This window comes from Fusarium vanettenii (genome assembly GCF_000151355.1).
Source record: "Fusarium vanettenii 77-13-4 unplaced genomic scaffold NECHAsca_96_unmapped, whole genome shotgun sequence".
NCBI classification, from domain to species: Eukaryota; Fungi; Ascomycota; class Sordariomycetes; order Hypocreales; family Nectriaceae; genus Fusarium; species Fusarium vanettenii.
In genome coordinates this window covers 1-19399 of record NW_003315793.1, presented here as the reverse complement: position 1 = coordinate 19399, position 19399 = coordinate 1, and the positions used below count along the sequence as shown (strand labels likewise).

The window sequence follows — 19399 nt, the reverse complement described above, 5'->3', positions numbered from 1 at the left end:
ATCGGAAAGATGGCACGAGAATTCAGAACTATTTGCCTCTCATCTTCAAAAACCCGGAACAAATTTCGTGATGGCTCCCCAGATTCCCCGCTTCCAAGTTGATTCACGCGGCGCTACAGAACGGGCACGAGGCTTCGCTCTGACAGTACCTCCAGTAGGTTCCCTAGGAAAAGATCCAGGGATCGGTTCATAAGACGAAATTACTTTCATCGGAGCCGAAGGTCCCTCTCCAAGATGTGCGTTGCGCTGTTCACCATTCCGAGTCTGGTTTCTTCCCCGACGGCGATGGAAGTGAGCGCCCCCTGACACATTACAGGAGCGTTCTCGATATGTAGACTCGGCGGCCCTCTCCTGAATGTTGACAATGTTTCGGAGATCGTCTCCGAAGTGAGGTAGGCCGTATAGGCTCTCGATTAGCTGTGCCACACCCGAGTCGTCGAGCAGTTTGGACTCGTCGCCTTGCTTCATGGCCTTTTCCAGTACTTCCACCCGTTGGAGGTACTCAGCTTTCTCCTTCTCAAGTTTGCCACGGCGTTGGTTCGATCCGCCGGCCTTCATCTTCTGCCTCTCCTGGTCGATGAGCATGTCGATGTACTCGATGGTGGCGTCGTTGTAGGGCGTTATGGCGTGCCTCTTGAGGAAGAAGCCAAACTGGATGGCCGCTTCTTGGACTTGTCGGTGTTCAAGCTTGAACTCCTCAATGGCCTCCTTCTTCATCCGGATTGCTTCCTCTCTGAGCTGGATATTATCGGCATTCTTGATGAGATCTCTGTCTGTGGCCGCATCTCGGTGTTGATAAGTCGTCGGTACATACTTGTAGTAGATGTGCATGTGGTCCATCCAACTGTGACCACATTTGTTGCACTTGCCGGCAAAACCCATTGAGCTGCATCCTTGCAACTCATGGTGACCCTTCTTGTTGCGATCGACGCTCGTCAGGTAGCAGCCTTTGTGGCAAACCGTCTTGTAGATGGTTGTTGCAGTCTCCGTTTTGCCTTCGAAGTCGGTGCGAATCTCGACACAATCGTCGTGTGTACAGACTGTTTGCGGTCTGTCCACTTCTTCCGAAGTTAGGGTCTCCTTTTGGACGAATAGGCGCTGCTGAAGTTCTTGTCGGGTGAGTTGGAAATTCCGAAGCTCCTGGATGGCATCATTGTTCACGTCGATGCTCGCTCTGATCTTCTCAGCAATGAAGGTCATTGGCTCTGTGAGTCGGTGGATAGTGTTTCGAGTCTCGTTGAGGTTGATGGTACTGCGCACTTGATGAGGAGTGATGCCTTGGCAGTGCTTAACGAGCCGCTCGCACTCCCCAACCGAATACTCCCAGCTGCGACGGTTGTCTTCCAAGTGACCAATGTCAATGCCCTTCTTTTTGGCGGCAAGGTATCGGAAGCTTTCTGAGTCAAAGCAGTACACGTTGTTCTCGAATAAACCCATCTTGACATCTTCGTACTCGGAGAGAAGAGCGTTCAAGGGCTTGAAGGTATCGCCAGGCTTGTAGTTGGATCCGCGGGTGTTTGTGAATCCAAAAACAATGTTGTTGGCAGCGTTGCGATGGAGGTGTGTCAACAGCTGTTTGATGCAGAACCGGAACATGACAGTCAAACGAGCGGCATTTGGTTTCAGGAGGATGAGAACTCCGTGAAGGTTGTTGTAAGTCCGCAAGACGGTCAAGATGTCGTTCATGTTGGAGTTGTCCTGATCAACGCCACGGGTGTCTCCAATCCCAGGGGTATCGATAAGACGAACTCGTGTCTTGCCGATGTTGACAGTATACACCTCGGTCGATTGCGTGGCCGACTGGCCTCCAGAACCATCCTTTTCTGACTGACTGGAGCCAATCTTGATTTCCGTTTCGACAAATCTGCCGTCAACGGCTGTTTGTGTCTGAAATGAGCAAGGAATCACACATTTGAGGTCCTCGGCGTTCAATGCGTCGTCGATTGATTCGTATGAGAGGTAGTTGATGAATGCATTGATCCATGTCGACTTCCCAACTCCAGTCTCGCCCAGGATCAAGATATTGAGATCCTCGAACGGCTCGAGCGCCTTAAGCTTTCGGAGAAGCTCAGAACGGCTATACCTTTCCCAGTCTGAGCCATGTTTCGGGTCGTTGCACTGAAACTCCCACTTGTGGTAGGGGCTCGCTCCACACTCACAGTAGAGCATTTCATCGACAACACCGTACTCGACTGCCGAGTGGCAAGAACCACAGATCCAGCTGCATTGCAGTTTTTGGTCGCAGCCTTGACGTGGGCAGGGAATCTTGACGGCTCTTCTGTCGAGGGGTTTGCCGTTCACGGTAGGAGTAAGCGCGTCTTCGGCAACGCGCATCACACAGTTGGCGGCTAAGACCTTGCGGTTCTCTACAAGGTCCTCACTGATGACTCGCCCTCGTCGCAAGTGCGAGATGTAGGGTTTCTCCAGGAAAGTACCATGAGAGTCGTGGTCAACCGCGTCCTGATCGACAGCGATAGCGACTTTGTGATGAGAGTGATCTTCAAGAATTTCGAGGAATGCTGCGAGATTCTCCTCCCACACGTCGGAATGATGACGGACATGGTCGTTGAAGTAAAAGACAACCGCGTCGTCATACGGATTACCGTGCAACAAGGCGGATACCGAAGGGCTATTGTAGCCGACAAGGTGTGCTCCCTCACGCATGAGAAGATCTTGAAAATCCATCTTCTCTTCGTATGCCATGGCGGAAATAATGCCATGAGGCGAGCTATGTCCAATAAATTCTGTGAGCCGAGCCCAAAGCTGCCGCTCAGTCGCCTTGCCACTTCGAACGGCCTTCACGAGGCTTGCGAAGTTAGTTTCTGGTATGGCCTCCAGACTCTTGATCCTAGCGAGAAGTTGCGCGATGGAGTCGATATGTTCAGGCGGAACACAAGCTTGATGAGTCTGTAGTCGGGCGAAATAGTCGCGGAGTCGTTGGCGCGCGTCCCGGATATCGTCAAATAGCTGCACACATCTTTGGGAGCAGTCAGCGCCCAGCTGACGGTAGGTCATGTCGACCTTGATGTCAAGTAATCCAAACGCGGCGATCAGAGAGAGTGGCATTAGGGTGTAGGCCACCGGTTGGCCCTTTCCGTCACCAGCTCTGGCTATATCGCCGGGTATGTTCTCGATGAAGTCCTGGGCTGCGGCAAAGTTGGTCGGGAAGGGAACTTTGGTGAGGTCGTCTCCGAAGATGGTCAGTTCGACAGAGGCTTCAGGATGGGTATAGGTCGCATCTTCTACTCGTGACAGTCCTGCTGTCTTGAGCAAAGACATCTGCGCCTCTAGATTCCTAGAAATCTGGCTTCTGTCTTCGGAGGGATCAAGCTGTTGCTTGGCGGTGAGCACGTAGCGGGCACCCCAGTGAATACCAGTGACGATGTGAGTAGCGGCATCGGTGTCCAAACGGTTGCGTGCGATGCATCCTTTGACGCCAGTGGCAGTAAGGTTGAGTTTCTCTTCTACAGTGATGAAATCGTAGCGTAGAGAAGACTGCACAACATGGTTTGTGTCGCGCTTGTCGAACAAGTAGAGCCCCGAACCGTCGACCTTGACAAGTCCAGCTAGGACGCTGACGGCCAGCTCGCCGTCGATGCCGCATGCAGCGAACTTCTCTGCGAAGGTGTCCCCGTTGACGACTTTGGCGTCGGCCGATTGGTGCTGGGTGATCTTCACGGCATCGGGAGGAAGAGGTTCATCGAATAGGGACGATGGGAGGAAGGTGTCGCTGCGAGCATCATAGAGACTTCCCAGGGCCGAAACTTGTCCGAGACCGAGAGCAGGGCGATTGAGGGCAGGAGACGCCATTTTGTCGATGAGATGTAGAAGTCCTGTAGAGGAGATGTAGAAGTTGGGTTGAGGGGATGTAGAAGAAGTGGATGATCAAGCATAAAGATATGCAGATGATGAATGAGCACAGATGCGACAAGTGAAGATAAACGATGGGGGTGAATACAGACTAGGAGAACTTAAGCATGCAACACAGAGAAATCGCGGTAAATGGTGTGACGGAAGACAAACAACGAGATTGAAGATATGTGAAAAATGGAAGAAGGTAAAGTAATTTCAGGCAGCTCGACCAACTCAACTGACCTTAATATGAAGGTGACAATTCCCAAGTTTGAAGCCAGGGTCTTACGCGACCCTCCTTTAGAGATGTCGATGGCCGTCATTCCTATTTTGCAAGCGAGGTAAAACTCTAAAACACAGCCACGGGATGCAGTTTCACCTGATGGCCAACACCAAAAGACCTACAGTTTGCTAAGTATAGTATTCATTGACTTTGAGTTGTTGGTTTGACATGCACAAATATGCATGTTGGTTGCTAGCTTCCTACACCTGAAACGTTGCGGGCGGGAAGCAGCTTACCAAACGGGTCTAGTTCCCACGTTGTGAAGCATCTGTATCATTTTTCGTCCCAAAAAGGGGATCTGTTATCTGTTGTGGCAGTGCAAACATCCCGGCTTCCTGTGGTGACTCCGTGTGTTTCAATCTTTAACAACGGAATCACGGCAACATGCTGCTGCTCCCCGCCTCGTGTCGAGTGGACACACTAGAACATAACAAAGTGCGTTACTACTACGATTCAAGTTTCCCGCGCCAGTGTCAAGCTCATCCAACATGTCACATCCTCCACCAAGTGTGGCCCGCCAAGGGATGGTGGTGGCGAGCACGGGAGCAATTAGCAATTCACAATACCATCTGTCATTGAATCTGCAGAGTAAAGAATAGTGAACGGAAAGCAACCTCGAGAACGCAATCTCGGTATTGCATTTCTAAAGGCAGAAGTTCTACAACCACATTGAACGTGCATGCAGTCAAGCCGTTGACTGGGCTTGGGCCGGCGGCGGCGGTGACGTTATGGGTCGCGCCGACTTTCCCTTTTGGTCCCAGTGGCTTGATTAAGCCAGGCCTGATTGGGCAAATCAACCGCGGAAACTAAGCCAAACTCGTGACAACCGTTCAAACGATAAGGATTAAGCTTTGAGTGCTAATGCGACGTATTGTCATATGATGACTAGTATCAAGACACGAGACGACGTATTCGAGGAGAAAAAGAAAGTGTTTCATCCCCTCTCGAAAAAGAAAAGGCAGCATCCCAAGCTACAAGACTTGCCCCCTACCCCTAGCCTTTGATATGATGACGACATGCGCGTGTCCCTTGCCCATGAACCCAAACCAAAATATGCCCCCCCGGTGCAATGATTGATGAAAGATCACCATCTACATCAAACAAATATCTCGATATCGTGGTTCAACTTGTATTTCAGTCAGCCCGGTGTGATTCGAATAGCGTCTATAACAGTGCAAGAAGATGTGCTTACCTTTATCAACCCAGTGCGGCCACGGGAGGCCTGGTTCGAGATCCCGAATTTCCCAAATACGATGGAGGGCGCCGATAACGTCTCCACGGTTATACGATACTCCTCGAGGCTCCCGAAGTCTCTGTTTGACTACATCCCTTACTTGGGGCTCAACGGCTTCGCATCCGGCGATAAAGAGTGGGAATACTATGGCATAAGAGACATGCGATGTGGGCTGGATCTTGGAGATCTCGTCCACAACGATGCGTGTCTGGCGACGGATGAATGGCGCTGTGAAAGCGAGACCATGGATGCGAGCGTAGAGCAGGATGGAACTTGCCGCGTACATAGACTCATTCAGTGCGACCACAGCCACTGGATCTGCACCATCGAGTGCCGACTCTGAAACGTTTGCATCTCGCTCACGAGCTTGGAGGAGGATTTCTTCTGCCTCAACCACTCTGCTCTCCCAAGTTGGAGGGGGCTCATGATCAGCTCCTGCATCGAGTTGGGAAAGCTGACTTTGCAACAGCCGGCCGATTCTCAACAAGGGATTGACAAGTCGAGGTGAAAATGTGTAAATGGGGTGGCTGACCCAGCTTTGAAATGCGTTGGAATACTTTTGTTCGATTTCATCGTCTCCCATCTCAATCATGTGGCAGATCCGGTCGCCCAGAGCAGGATTGGGCTTCTGCAAGGAACAGAGAGTAGATATGACAGTCCAGCGGTATTCCGTCAGCGTTATCTCGGGATATGACTTGGATGCGTTTGTCTCTGGTTTCCATCTTGCCAAAAACTCGATGACAAGCTGTGACGCTATCCGGAGATAATCGCGACGCTCAGGCCCAAAAGAGTAGAGTAAGGTAGCCGCATAAACGATGGAAAGCAAATTACTCTCATCGCGTGTCGTGCTCGACAGTTGGAGTTCCATGGACCGAACCGCCTCAGAACATGTGACACTCTTCGTGACGATGAAATCTTCCCGCTCGAAGCGCAGCTGGTATTGGGCGGCACTGAAGCAAAGAATGGCTCCACGTAGGGCGGCATTGGAAAGCGCCATATGAGGGAGGTTGGTGACGTACGGGTGCTGATACGCGTATAAGTGACCAACATCCTCCCAGTCGAGGCACAGGAAGTCGGTCTCGGCTGCGGAAAGGAAATATTGCCAGAGGAAGCGCCTCTCGGGCGATGCAAGCATGTCGTCTGGCCAAGGCATCGGGCAATATAGTTGGCTTGGTGAAACCTCCAGTGGGAAAAACTCGGGGATGGCTACCGCCATTCCATTCGGGGTAATATTTCCTTCATTACTGGTATCCTTGGCCGAATCATGCAACTCTGATAGGAATGCCGTTATGCTAATGGAGTTATCGTACCAGGCGTCTGGAATATGGCCGAGACCTGGAGGGCTTGAGGTATGGTTGGTTGCCTGTGATGGATGTCCAAGAGTGAAGTAAGAGTAAGCACTTGGACGAATAGGCGTTTCGCATAGATCATGACCCGCTTCTGTGAGATCCTTTTGATGACCGTCCGGGGTAGGTACAGGAGTGTCAAGAGTGGATAGAGGGGTCCGCTGCGCATGCGACAATTCCGTTTCCCCATCTCTATTGGGCTCCGATGCGAGTGACGATCCCAAGAGCCCTTCAGTCCATCGTGCCGTATTGAAAGCGGACGGCGTGAAGGACCTGAATGTCTTGGGCTCACAAATCTGGCCTCTCTTAAGGCATTGGGAGCATCGAGGATGCTTATGATCGCACTGTCCATAGAGATGTCATAATCGGAAGTTCCAGTAGACGATGTGGTAATCTCACCTTGCGCTTTCTTTGGGAGCATTGTAGGCATGCGCCCATGCGTCTGTTGTATGGAGCGCTCATTTGGGATGCGGGGGGGGAGGGAGATTCAGTAACAGGCTGCGGATAGGATGGATACGACGGAGTGGAAAAGAGGTCGGATAAATCGAAAAAGCACCACGTGATGGAGTGTACTGACAGGGTTGATGGTTGGTCAAGGACTTGAGGTGACGCTCTGCCTTTGTTGCCATCTCCCCAGGGTTATGCGAGACTAGCACGCTGCCATCTGGATCCTGTACGATGGAGCCAATCAGACTGGCATTCTATGAATGCGATAAGGGACTAGATAAATTAAGGTCGGGGGGCCATCCCCTTGGATTTGCACAGGTCTGTGCGCCTAATTCTCTCTTGAGCTTAGCCACTCCTACATACGGGGTAACTAAGAAGAATGAACATCAACAACACCCGTAATCGGCCCCTGGCCACTGTGTCAACATCAGGTCATGATGTTATGGTGTGTTGACAATCTGTTATTTATTATAGTTGCAGCCCGGCCCTTGATAGGAACTGAGCCGGAAGATCGTAATCGGCCTTGAAGTTTTCAATAAATGACCAAGAATACACCTTGAATTCCACCTAGGAGATCAGCACTACCAGTGACATAAATTTTGCTAGCTTCCATCAACCTCACTACATTAGACGGTCAGAGTATGATTCTGGCTTGCAGTCTACACAAACTCCTTGATGGCGTCGGTGTGATACTGAGTAACTCTGGCAAAGCTTCTATGTAGCGGCCTCCATTCATCCCATCTAATATATCATTCCCAAAAGCGCTCCGTATTAGGCCGATTACCTGCCATCAGGGCGCCCAGGTATAGGATATCAACCAGCAGTCCTCAACGAGACAGGTTTTTTAGCCAAAGCTGTTGACGCTGCCAGTAGTAGAAAATGGGCCAAGAATGGTCTGGCCCGAACGACGGTTCACATGTGCTACATCCGCGCGGGGTTCTCCCTTGCAAGCAGCCGCTCTACCAATAGATGGACTTAGTGGCACCTAGCAAAGAATTTCAGCTTTCTTCTTCCAGCACAGCCACATACCTCAATGGGACAAGGTCCACAACCACGTCTCGGGCTGTCGCAAGCGCTTGATGCTACGAGAGGCTCCTATGCTCTTGGCTACATACTCGAATCAAGCAAGATGTCTATCAATCGAGTCTTAAGTACAGAATGGCCCAAGAATATCCCATACCTTCAAGAGGGGAAGAGAAACATGTAACTCGCCACACCAAGCCATACTCAAAACTTTGGTATGTTGTGGTCTCCGAACTCCCTGACGACAGACCTGTGAAAGCCGGTGGTTGAAATATTTAAAGGTGAAGCACGCCTTCCACCTTATACAGAATCACACCATTCTCTTTCCGATCATCCAACACGTCTACTACTCAAAAAGCCCCGATAAACATAATCCGCAGCCATGAGCCCCGAAGCCCCTCCCTCTACCGGCTCCAAGCCTGAGAAGCTTATCGAGACAGAAGTCTTGATCGTTGGGTCGGGCCCAATTGGTGCTGTTTTCGCTCGTACACTTGTCGACAATGGAAAAAAGGTCCTGATGATTGATGTCGGAGAGCAGTATGTGACGCCTGTATTCACAAAGAGAACGAACTTTGACTGATTTGTCACTCAGGGAGACGAGGCGCGTGGGTGACCACAAGAAGAACAGCATGGCTGTCCAGAAGGACATCAGTCTGTTTACCAAGTGTGTTCACAAAAGCCAAACCCTGAACGTCTTTCACTAACAGAGTACAACAGCACCGTCAAGGGAGAATTGAACCTCCTCTCAGTCCCGACAAACACCACGGATATTCTCCTGGACCCAGGATCGTGGGCTCCCAAGTATGATACATCCCTCACCCCACTTAAAGCCGCCGGTGTGACTGACATATCCTCCAGGGTGGAGCAGTTCGCGTTCATCAAGAATGGCCAGAACCCGGAACAGATTCCCTCTGAGAACCTACCAGCAGCGGCTGCAACTCGTGTCGTCGGTGGCATGGGCTCTCACTGGACCTGTTGTACTCCACGCCAACATCCCATGGAGAGATCCACTCTGTTCGACGACAACAAGTGGAAGAGCCTGTACGACAGGGCAGAGAAGTTATTTGACACAAACGAAAAGACCTTTGAGAAGTCCATTCGTCAGCAACTTGTCAAGAGGACTCTCGAGCAGGCTTTCCCGGACCGTGGGATGAAGAGCATGCCTCTGGCTTGTAAAAGGAACCAACAGAACAAGCATTACGTCGAGTGGTCTGCGACTGCCACAATCCTGGGAGATCTCTCAGAGCCCAAGAAGCCGAACGACCTGTTCGAGATCAAGCCCAACACTCAGTGCCTTGCTCTTGCTATTGGGCCAGATAACCAAGTTGAGATGGCCAAGGTGAAGGACATTCTGAAAGATGAAATCTACTACATCAAGGCCAAGAAGTACGTCATCTGTGCTGGTGCCGTGCTCACACCTGGCATTCTTTGTAACCCCCCTGAGAAAGGAGGCCTTGCACTGGGTCGCTCGCTACCAGCCCTGGTAAGTTCAGCATCAAAACAGGCGAAGACTGCAGCACAGCGCCCACTGACATGAATGTGACAACTAGGGTCGTTACATGACTGAGCAGCCCATGGCATTCTGTCAAATTGTTCTCGACAGAAACCTTGTGGACACTGTCAAGGATGATCCCTATAACCTTGGTTGGGACGGATACGTCCAGCTTCACGAGAAAAAGCACCCCAAGGACCCACTTCCCTTCCCATTCAGCGACCCTGATCCCCAGTGCTATTTCCCGTTCTCCGAGAAGTACCCCTGGCACACGCAGATTCATCGTGACGCCTTTGGCTATGGGCAAGTCCCTCCTACTGTCGACCAGCGTCTCATTGTCGACTTGCGCTGGTTCACATACGTGGAGCCAAACGAGGACAACTATGTCAAGTTCTCCGAGACTTACCAAGACCAGTTCAAGATGCCACAGGTACGTGCGGCTCCAGTCAAACGATAAAGACCCGTCTGACATTGCAACAGCCCATCTTCAAGTTCTCCATGAGTGGCGCTGCCCGTGACCGCACCAAGGCGATGATTGACGAGTAAGCCCTATAACTTTGCCTCATCATGTCGCTGAAATTAATACTGACTTCCCCTAGTATGGTTGATGTTGCAAGGAAGCTCGGAGGCTTCCTCCCTGGAGCCGAGCCAAAGTATCTCGCTCCAGGCTCCGCCCTCCACATTTGCGGCACCTACCGTGCTGGTGAGGATAAGAAGGACAGCGTAGTTGACAAGTTCGGAAAGGTCTGGGGCCAGGAAAAGCTTGTCCTTGGCGGCTGTGGCGTTATTCCCACCGGGAATGCCTGTAACCCAACCCTCACGGCTGCTTGTTTTGCTCTTGTCGCTGCGGACAAGATCGTGGAAGAGCTTCGATAAAGGATCCCTCGAAGAACTTGCCCGAGTATACGATTGAGGGCCCACTCCTACATCATCTACTTTTCTTCTTCAGTCTGAGGGCTGACTCCGTAGTAATTATATTTTAGTATTCTTGAAACGTTTGCAACATAAGTGATCTGATAAGGCAGTTTTCTCCTCGTCACTCGTGAAAAGGAGGCCTTCATACACTTGTCATACGCTAGGACTCTCTCGGTCACCTGTAAAAAGTCTTGACTAGGCCCCGTGCCTTCTATGTGAGCGCAGGTGATAACCCTAGTTCTATTATTATCATAGCCTGCAACACATCAAAAGCAAAAGCAATCAGCCACGACAGCAAAAGAACACAGACATCAATGTGACGACGCTAGTCTGAGCGTGTAGGAGCCTACCGTGAACTGCTGAATCTCACTTACCTCTCGAGTTACCGAAAGAAATCCAAGCCTGAGCTGTTGTGGTGTTGGCTCTTCGCGGTAGAAGTATGATAATATGATAGTTTTACGGTGTATAAAGACTCTCCCAAGACCTTTAGGCTCTTTAGACCCTGTTTGGATGGAAGTGTGGAAGTTAAAACCATAACCTAATTAGTTTAACTTCTATAGAAATAGCCAGAAAGAATTAGATGAAAAGGTACATCTTCTGTACAAGATGATATCCTTCCTTATTCTCAGAGGTATGAAATGCCTGTGTTGCTCTTCTAGGATCTATCTTGACGAAGTCAAGCGGGTAGATAAAGTTAGTCGCTTGCAGGAAAAGAACACGTTACATGGCTCACGATGAGTTCGAACATGAGGGGACTCATACCTACCTGCATGATAAAAAGTTAAACCCTTCAGGAGGTGCACGGTAATTTAGGCAGCTTAAATGCAGAATCTCGGCGAGTTGCCAAACTATATTTAGCGTACACATCAACTTTTAACACAATAGAGACATGAAAATAGGTCACTGTGTTGGAATTGGAAATATGTCATTTATCATAGTTGAAGCTGGGATAACCGAGCTAGAGGATCGAAGACATGAACGAGATACCTATGTTGGGCTGCCGTGATATTTCTGTAGACCAGATATCAATCTCGGTATGGGGAAGGAATAACAAGAAGAAACTAAAAAGAAACCATACGTCATTGAAACCTAGCCGTAAAACTTGTTGACCATTGCTACTGGTGAGTTCTTGGCCTGCGGAGGGGAGTCGCTCGTTTGGTTTGCAACCAAACCTTATCACAGAAGTTCCTTATGACCTAGAATGAAGGCTATAAATAATAGATGCCCATCCCAGGGTGGTGAAGTCCAATCTCATCCAGTCTCACTTTTCACGTCTCTTTATCGCGCAAAGCTCGACAGCGACAAACCACAGCATCTCCCCTACAATCGATAATCCCTTTCTTCCTATTACTCTCATCCCTCACAATGGCTACCTCGTTTCACCAGTTTGGCGACTTGCCCTGGGAGCTCAGGGACCAGATCTGGAACCTGGCTGTCCGACCGGCCTGTCCGGGCATACAGATATTCAAGCTCTATAATCGCGAAGATACTGGGGCTTTGGAGAAAATGAGGATTATGGTTCTCGATGAAGACTATGCCGACGCTCACCACGACCACCAGCTTATTATTCCAGGTTCCGACGAAAGCAATATCTCGACATATCTTATCGACGGGGGATTATGGACTGCTTGTAAAGAGTCAAGACGCGTTATGGAGCGCAGATTTACACCCAACAGAAAGCCTGAAAATATCTAGCTATATATAATCCTCTACTAAGCATAGCATCGCTACTACTATCCTCCGGGCTACTTAGAGCGACCTTATAGTCGGTAATATAAAAGACTTAGGACATATGCAAGGATGTTTAGCATACAAGCGTAAAAAAGTTTCACTAGAAGATATATAAGTTAGGTATATTATATACTGATTCTTCAGTACTATATGCGTACCAACGCCCGTTAAGAGTGAGAGTTATCAGCACAAGAGAAAGCGCCATGACCCCCAGACGCCCCATATGCTTCCTTGATACTCAAGACAGAACCATACGTGCCTCCCACCAAGATAATAGTGCCGATAATGATGACAAAAATACTCCAACACACCTGGAGCATCCACCATGGGGATCGGGCCTGTTTTCCAGCACTCCAATTATCGTACAGCCACATGCAACCCATCGGCTGAACACAGAGAAGCGTGCCAAAAAAGGCGCCAATCAGGGCCGCGAGGCTTCCGAAAGAAGGAACGGCACTCGCGATGATGTACGACACGGAGGCGCATCCAAAGGTGCAGGAAAACCAAGTCGTCCAGTGCCTAAGTGTGCCCTTGTTGAGGTGCTCAGTACCCTTTAGAAGACGGAGGAAGATGTATTTGCTAGCAAACTGCTCGATCTATTAGCCAACTGTACTAGTTGTGTCGGGGGTCCTGGATTTCGTTCTCAGGAGTCTAGTAAGAGACCTGGGGTGGGGGATGGGGAGAAAGGCCATAACATGATGTTAGTAAGTCATTCGTCGAATACGTACATGAATGGTCAGAACTGTAGTTACGATCAAGCCTGGAAGGCTTAACCCGTAGCAGATCTTTTTCATTAGCTTGCCCGCAGAGCCGAGGGCTGGCGAAGAGACATAAGATCCGCAAAAATAATACACGATGCATCCGATGGCGATATAAACTATAGAGACGACAGTATGGCAGAGGATGAGGGACCGTGTATAGAGCCGGGGGTTCCGCATCTCGGCTGCGATCGGGAAGAATCCAGGGATAGCGCTATAGGCCATGAGGAATGTCGAGATGGCATTCATAGCCCCAGTGAAGGTTGGTCGGTTAACGAGTTGATAATCAGAGACCCAGTCACCACCTTGAGGTGCCGCATCGGGGCGGTCCTGGACGCCGACGCTGATGGCCACGGTAAAGACTGGGCACAACGTTACAGGAAGTTCTTGAGAGAGGAGGAGATTTTGGTACGATTGTTAACACTTACTTGCTGCCAGAAGAAAGACCAATCCAACCCATGCAAACCAGGTGAGGCGACCAAGGGTACGGACACTGGCAATCGAAAAGCCCAAAAAGGCGGCCACGCCAACAAAAGCGGCCGTACACGCGCCGTGAGACGTAATGGCGTTGAAGCCGATAGAGATACCTAGCATTCCCGACCCGGCGCCGAACACCCAGACTGTACAAGATTAGAAGACATTCCTAGATCAGTTGTGGTTCAACCTACAGAGACAAAAGATAAAGCCAAATGCTTCGCGTGCGACACGGCCGAACATGAGCTGGACAGCATCGTCGATGCCATAGACCTCGCGGTGGCGCAGCTTAAAGACGCCAACCACCCAGGCAGTCCAGGTCACAATACCGCCGACGAGGGACAGGAGGAGAACCCCTGGGATAAGTCCTACGTCGTCAAAGGCAGCCGGAAGAGCGAGGACACCGAGGCCGATCTGGATCTTCATCATGAGAACGGAGGATCCAATCCACCCAACCTAGACGGGATATTAGTTTGGCAAATGTCAGACTGCTCCCATGAGAGGCTCACATTGCGATAGTCAGGGCCGTCTTCCCTGATGTCGCCAAAGACGGCGTCATGGACAACGTCGTTGCTGTCGTGGACTTCGCCGACCTGCGAGGGCATGGTTGAGAGACCCTCTGGATCAGCTTTCTTCTCATTCAGGTAGGACATGTTAAAGATGGTGCGTAGTATGGAGTAGTCAGATGGGGAAAGGTAGAGAACTTGTCAAATGCATGAGATATTCCAATCTATTTCAACAAAACGGCCTTGCGATGGTCATGGTTCCTACTGCAGTGACTCCTGATGAGCCAAAGCCTGGGTAAACAGTGTGTGTGGAGAAGTTCATGGTGCGTCTGCCTCATGGCTTATCGCGGGGAGCATGATCCAGCCGTGGCCGCCAAGGAATCTAGTTCCTGGGGAAGGCTAATCAGTTGGATAAGGCCCCGGACCTGCTCACAACGAGTAAACGTTGGTCTCTGCATAGAGATAGCTAAATCAGATGGCTCAGAGCTAGCCACATTAGGTTAGAGAACGGGAGTCAACACTTCTGAGGCTTGAATAAGCCAATTGAAGGGTAGAACAACGACAGATCTGGGGGGCCTGTCGTTCTGGGGAGATTTGTCGAGTCGATACGGTTGATAAGAGAAGGGGCGATAGCGTGTGGCATTTGGCGCATGGCGTATGGAGGAGGGCAGAGGGCGCATGGCGCGTGGCGCGTGGCGCGTGGCGCGTGGCGCGTGGCGCGTGGCGCGTGGCGTAGGGCGTAGGGCGTAGGGAGTTCAAATGCCTGAGCCTATTGACACGCCGAGAGTGTAGACAGTATGGATGTCTGACGGATGCTTGCTGCTGTCGTCTCAGTCTGTTACTGGTCACACTGTCAATACTTCAATTATGTTGGTAAATGCGTATGTTTTAAATATTGAAACCAGCAGAGGATTGATCAAATATGGATTGCATCTTGACTACATCCAATTAAAATCTATTCTATAGCTTATTGACGTAACAAGATCGAATAGCATCAACAAGCTCGTCTACACTGCTGGGAGCATGTGAGAAAGATGTTACAAAGCGAACTGTCCCAGGCTCCCATCTGTCGTGGTAAAACTGATAGCCACGACCAAGCAGTTGTTTTATCACATGCGGCGACAGGCGACAAAAGAGTATGTTGGCTTCCGGCTCCTTGATAAGCTCTAGCCCAGGAATACTCTTGAGACCAGCGGCCAGGCGTGCGGCTAACCCGTTGGCGTGACGGGCATTTCGCAACCATAATTCATCGGCAAGGTAGGCCTCAATCTGGGCGGTGTGGAAGCGCATCTTGGAGGCCAGCTGGCCCGCTCGCTTCTGGCGAAAGGCCAGCTCGGGTGCCAAGGTAGGGTTGAATGAGACAATGATGTCGACCGTCATTGCGCCGTTCTTGGTCAACCCGAAAGAGAGGACGTCAACACCTGCCTTCCAGGTCATCTCGGCTGGGGATGCACCGAGATGAACAAGTGCATTGGCAAAACGCGCGCCATCCATATGGACACGCAAGCCTGCGCTCTTGGCTATCGAAGATAGCTCGCAGAGTTCATCGATCGTGTAGACACCTCCGCTTTCAGTCGCCTGGCTGATGCTGACAACAGATGGTTGGACACTGTGAACGTCGCCGGCCTTTCGACGTACTGCAGCTCGCAGAGAATGGGGATCAAGCTTGGTATCCTTTCCAGACACCGCAACGAGTTTAGAGCCGCCTGTGAAGGCTTCTGGAGCACCACACTCATCGTTGTTGATGTGGCTGTCCGGATGGCAAAGAATACTGCCCCAAGGCTTGACTAGAGACGCTAATCCGATGCAATTTGCTGCGGTTCCGCTCGAAACTGGGAAGACGTCGACTTCCCGCTCAAAGATTTCTTGTAGCCGCTGACGAGCCGCTTTTGTGATGGTGTCATTTCCATATGGTGCAACATGCTCAGAGGCCGCGGCGACGATAGCTTGCACGATCTCGGGTGATGCGCCGGCTATGTTGTCACTCATGAAGGAGCGACCAGGATTCGGGGTATAAGACACCATGTTGGGAGTTTAGTGAATGTGAAGAAAATCACAGGGATCTCAAAGAGTGCGGTTAAGGGCAGAAGTAAGGGATGGAAAAATATCAAAGACGAGTAACACTCAGGAAACAGGAATTAAATACCAGCGGGGAGAGATAGAAACAAGGCGTAACAGGCTCTAGAAAATGTTTCCAGTGGACTAGCAATCTAAGTTTTCAATCAGTGTTAGAGACACCCCTCGGCGCAAACTTGCGAAGAAAAAGTTCATATCGCCGGCCCACCCAAAGACGCGGCTTTCACCGCCTGAATTTCCGAAGTCATTGACCCTAAATGTTACGGCCTAATATATCCCCTATCACGTATTAAAACACTCCCCATAAATTCCCTTTATAACCCACCTATCATAAAAGACCTTACTTCCCTAAGTGCGAGGCCCTTACTTAGACCTTACTTCTCTAAGTGCGAGGCCCTTACTTAGACCTTACTTCACTAAGTGCGAGGCCCCTTATATATATATAATATTTATTATACCTTAGATAAATACTTAGCCCTTAAGCTATTAATAGACTTTAATTACTTTTAAGACTTTCTTAATCTATTACTAAGATATAATTCCCCTATTATATAGTAATACTAAGACTCTTTATTAATAATAAACCTAATATACTTAGTTTATTCCCTTAGAAAATATTAGATATTATATATTAATAGCTTCTTATTTAATATATTTCTATATTATATTATATAATACTTCTATTATTAAATAATATATCTTTTAATAAATAAAATACCTTATTTATTAAATCTTCTGCTAGAAAATTATTACCTTATAATAAGATGCCCCTAAGTATCGCTAAACTTATAGCTAAAATCTAATAGCTTAGAGGTATAGTTAATTAACTCTAGGGTTAAGTATAGAATTAATTTATAATATTTACTTAGTAATATTATAATAAAGATCTAAGAGAAATTATTAGACCTATAATACTTAAATTATTTATAGGATAAGCCTATAATATTATATCTTTCTTTATTAAGATAAAGAGATACTTTAGGCTTTTTTCTTAATATATTAATATTAATATAAAAAAAGTACTTTTTATTATACCCCTTTTTTATAGAACCGCTAAGGTATAATTTAAACCTATCTAGAGAGACTTCTTAGAAAATAAAAATAAGTCTAATTAAGACTAAGAGACTATTAATATCTTTATTAATTAAAGTAACTTTAAAGTAGCTATTAAAGAAGCTTTTAGAATTATAAAATACCTTATTTCTAAGAAGGTCTTTTATAAATAAAATTCTAGAAAAATAAGCTTATAAGATATAAGCCTAGGATTTTATTACCCTATACTTTAGCTTATACGCTTCCTATAAACTACTTACCTAAGCAATAGCTACTTAGATAAGTAAGATATAAGGGAGTATTAATATTACCCTTTCTAGGCTTATTTCCCTTTTAGGAAGATCATATGATCTCGGACTTAGGGTTTTATTAAAAGCCCGATAATACTATTAAACCTATCTCTTTCTATAGGGTATTTCTTATCCGGTTTTAAATATCCTAGTTTAAAACCCTATAGGTTTTAACTTCTATTATATTATAACTTGGCTTCTAGTTATCTATTATTAGTAAAACTAATAGGGTTTTAAAGCCCGGAATTAAGGCTATCTAATAATATAACTTTTATCTAAATCAGGCTAATAGATTCCGAGTAATTTGCTATATAAGCTATAAACCCTCTCTTAGAAATAGCTTATAATATATATATCTAATATAAGTAATAAGACTACTAATAAGAAGCTGGCCTTTTATCCTATACCTCTATTTACCTTATGACCTACTTTTATTAGCTAATAATTTACTACCTAGCTAATTAGCTATTTATTAAGATTAATTCTACTACCTATTTACCTCTTATCTCTATTACCTACCCTATAGTCTTTGAAGACTATATAGCCTTTATTCTTTAGTCTTTTATAAGAATAATAAATAAGGAAAAATAAGCTGCTGCTAAACTCTATAGCTTAACTTAAAATAAGTTATATATTATTTATTTTATAACCTTCTAGTAACTTATATCTAAGGTTAAATAAGATAATAAAGCCCTTATAGAAATCTATTATTAAGGACTTAAAGAAGAAATTAAAAATAAACTCTATAAGGTAGATAGATCTAATAACCTTAATTAATATATTAGAATAGCTATTAAGATTAATAAATAATAATATAAGCGACGCTAAGAAAAGGTAGCCTAAAGGAATAAAAGGCATACCTCTTAGTTTAATTCTTATTACCTTAATAGAAATAATAAATAAAACTAGGGATAAAAGAATAATAATAATAAGAATAAAGGAAATACCTTATATAATACTTAGCTAAGACTTATAGATATTAGAAATATCTAATAAGATAAATCTTATATTATTTATTATAATTATAGAAAGAAAAGATATTATAAGAGTAATTACTTATTTCTTATTTTAGTTAAAGGAGGATAAAGATTTTATTAAGACTAATAAGTTAATAGGGTTATTTAATAAAATAATAAAAATAAATTTACCCCTATATTATTTTATAATTTATTATAAAATAATAAAAATAAATAAATTATTATTATAATAAGATATATTAGAGGAATAATTAAAATAGATATACCTATAGATCTTTACCCTAAGGATAATAAGGATATTATATTTTATATTAATAACCTAGAACCTTAAATAATAGCCTAATAAGAAAAATAATATTAACTCTTAGCCCGAGAAGAAAAACCTATTAAATAGGCCTAGTAATTACTAGATTAATTTCCTATATAATATACCTATTAATAGAATTACCTTATATAATAATCTATATAATAAAGTATATATAATTAGATATTCTTTATATCCCTTAATTAGATATTATAAAAAGATATTAAATTAATTAATCTTAAATAAATTCTTATTTAAGAATACTTAAAGTATAATAAAGAGATTATATAAATTCTTAGTAATAAATTATTAAGTAAAGGATATATTTAATAAACCCTAAACTAATATACTAAGATTTATAAGAACCTTAATCTTATACCTAAGTTTCTAATAGTTTTAATAGAAAGAGAATAAAAAGTAATAAAGATATAATAAATACCCCCTTTTATAAATAATAACTATAAATAAGCGCGATTAAGCTACCCTAAATATTATAAGATATTATAAATCGATTATATCTATTATAATTATAAAGAATATCTTAAAGAAAAATAATAATATAATACCTTTCCTTAATATATATATAATAAATTAGTCTAGACCCTTATTAGGCTCTTATATAACCCTATTTATATATT

At 46.2% G+C, this 19399-nt stretch overlaps 5 protein-coding genes across 5 annotated transcripts; 1 reads left to right on the top strand and 4 right to left on the bottom strand.

The window, feature by feature from the left end:
- Positions 1 to 45: 45 nt before the first annotated feature.
- On the bottom strand, positions 46 to 3810 carry NECHADRAFT_55961 (uncharacterized protein; the record flags this gene model as incomplete). The annotated part of the gene is made up of 1 exon (XM_003039497.1): positions 46 to 3810. One exon carries the CDS (start codon positions 3808 to 3810, stop codon positions 46 to 48), a length of 3765 nt encoding a protein of 1254 aa, XP_003039543.1.
- A 1463-nt stretch (positions 3811 to 5273) lies between these two features.
- NECHADRAFT_89085 (uncharacterized protein) lies at positions 5274 to 7177 on the bottom strand (the record flags this gene model as incomplete). The annotated part of the gene is made up of 3 exons (XM_003039496.1): positions 5274 to 5299; positions 5388 to 7059; positions 7115 to 7177. The coding sequence occupies 3 exons, from the start codon at positions 7175 to 7177 to the stop codon at positions 5274 to 5276; spliced, it is 1761 nt and encodes a 586-aa protein (XP_003039542.1).
- Positions 7178 to 8633: 1456 nt separating this feature from the next.
- Positions 8634 to 10547, top strand: NECHADRAFT_2320 (uncharacterized protein; the record flags this gene model as incomplete). Its single annotated transcript, XM_003039506.1, has 6 exons — positions 8634 to 8722; positions 8778 to 8877; positions 9069 to 9668; positions 9736 to 10107; positions 10158 to 10219; positions 10277 to 10547. Coding segments are annotated over 6 exons (1494 nt in total), but the record flags the coding sequence as incomplete, so codon positions are not given.
- Positions 10548 to 12490: 1943 nt separating this feature from the next.
- On the bottom strand, positions 12491 to 14160 carry NECHADRAFT_55953 (uncharacterized protein; the record flags this gene model as incomplete). Its single annotated transcript, XM_003039495.1, has 5 exons — positions 12491 to 12910; positions 13052 to 13443; positions 13510 to 13701; positions 13750 to 14011; positions 14065 to 14160. 5 exons carry the CDS (start codon positions 14158 to 14160, stop codon positions 12491 to 12493), a joined length of 1362 nt encoding a protein of 453 aa, XP_003039541.1.
- An 861-nt stretch (positions 14161 to 15021) lies between these two features.
- NECHADRAFT_89082 (uncharacterized protein) lies at positions 15022 to 16086 on the bottom strand (the record flags this gene model as incomplete). The annotated part of the gene is made up of 1 exon (XM_003039494.1): positions 15022 to 16086. The coding sequence occupies one exon, from the start codon at positions 16084 to 16086 to the stop codon at positions 15022 to 15024; it is 1065 nt and encodes a 354-aa protein (XP_003039540.1).
- Positions 16087 to 19399: the final 3313 nt, after the last annotated feature.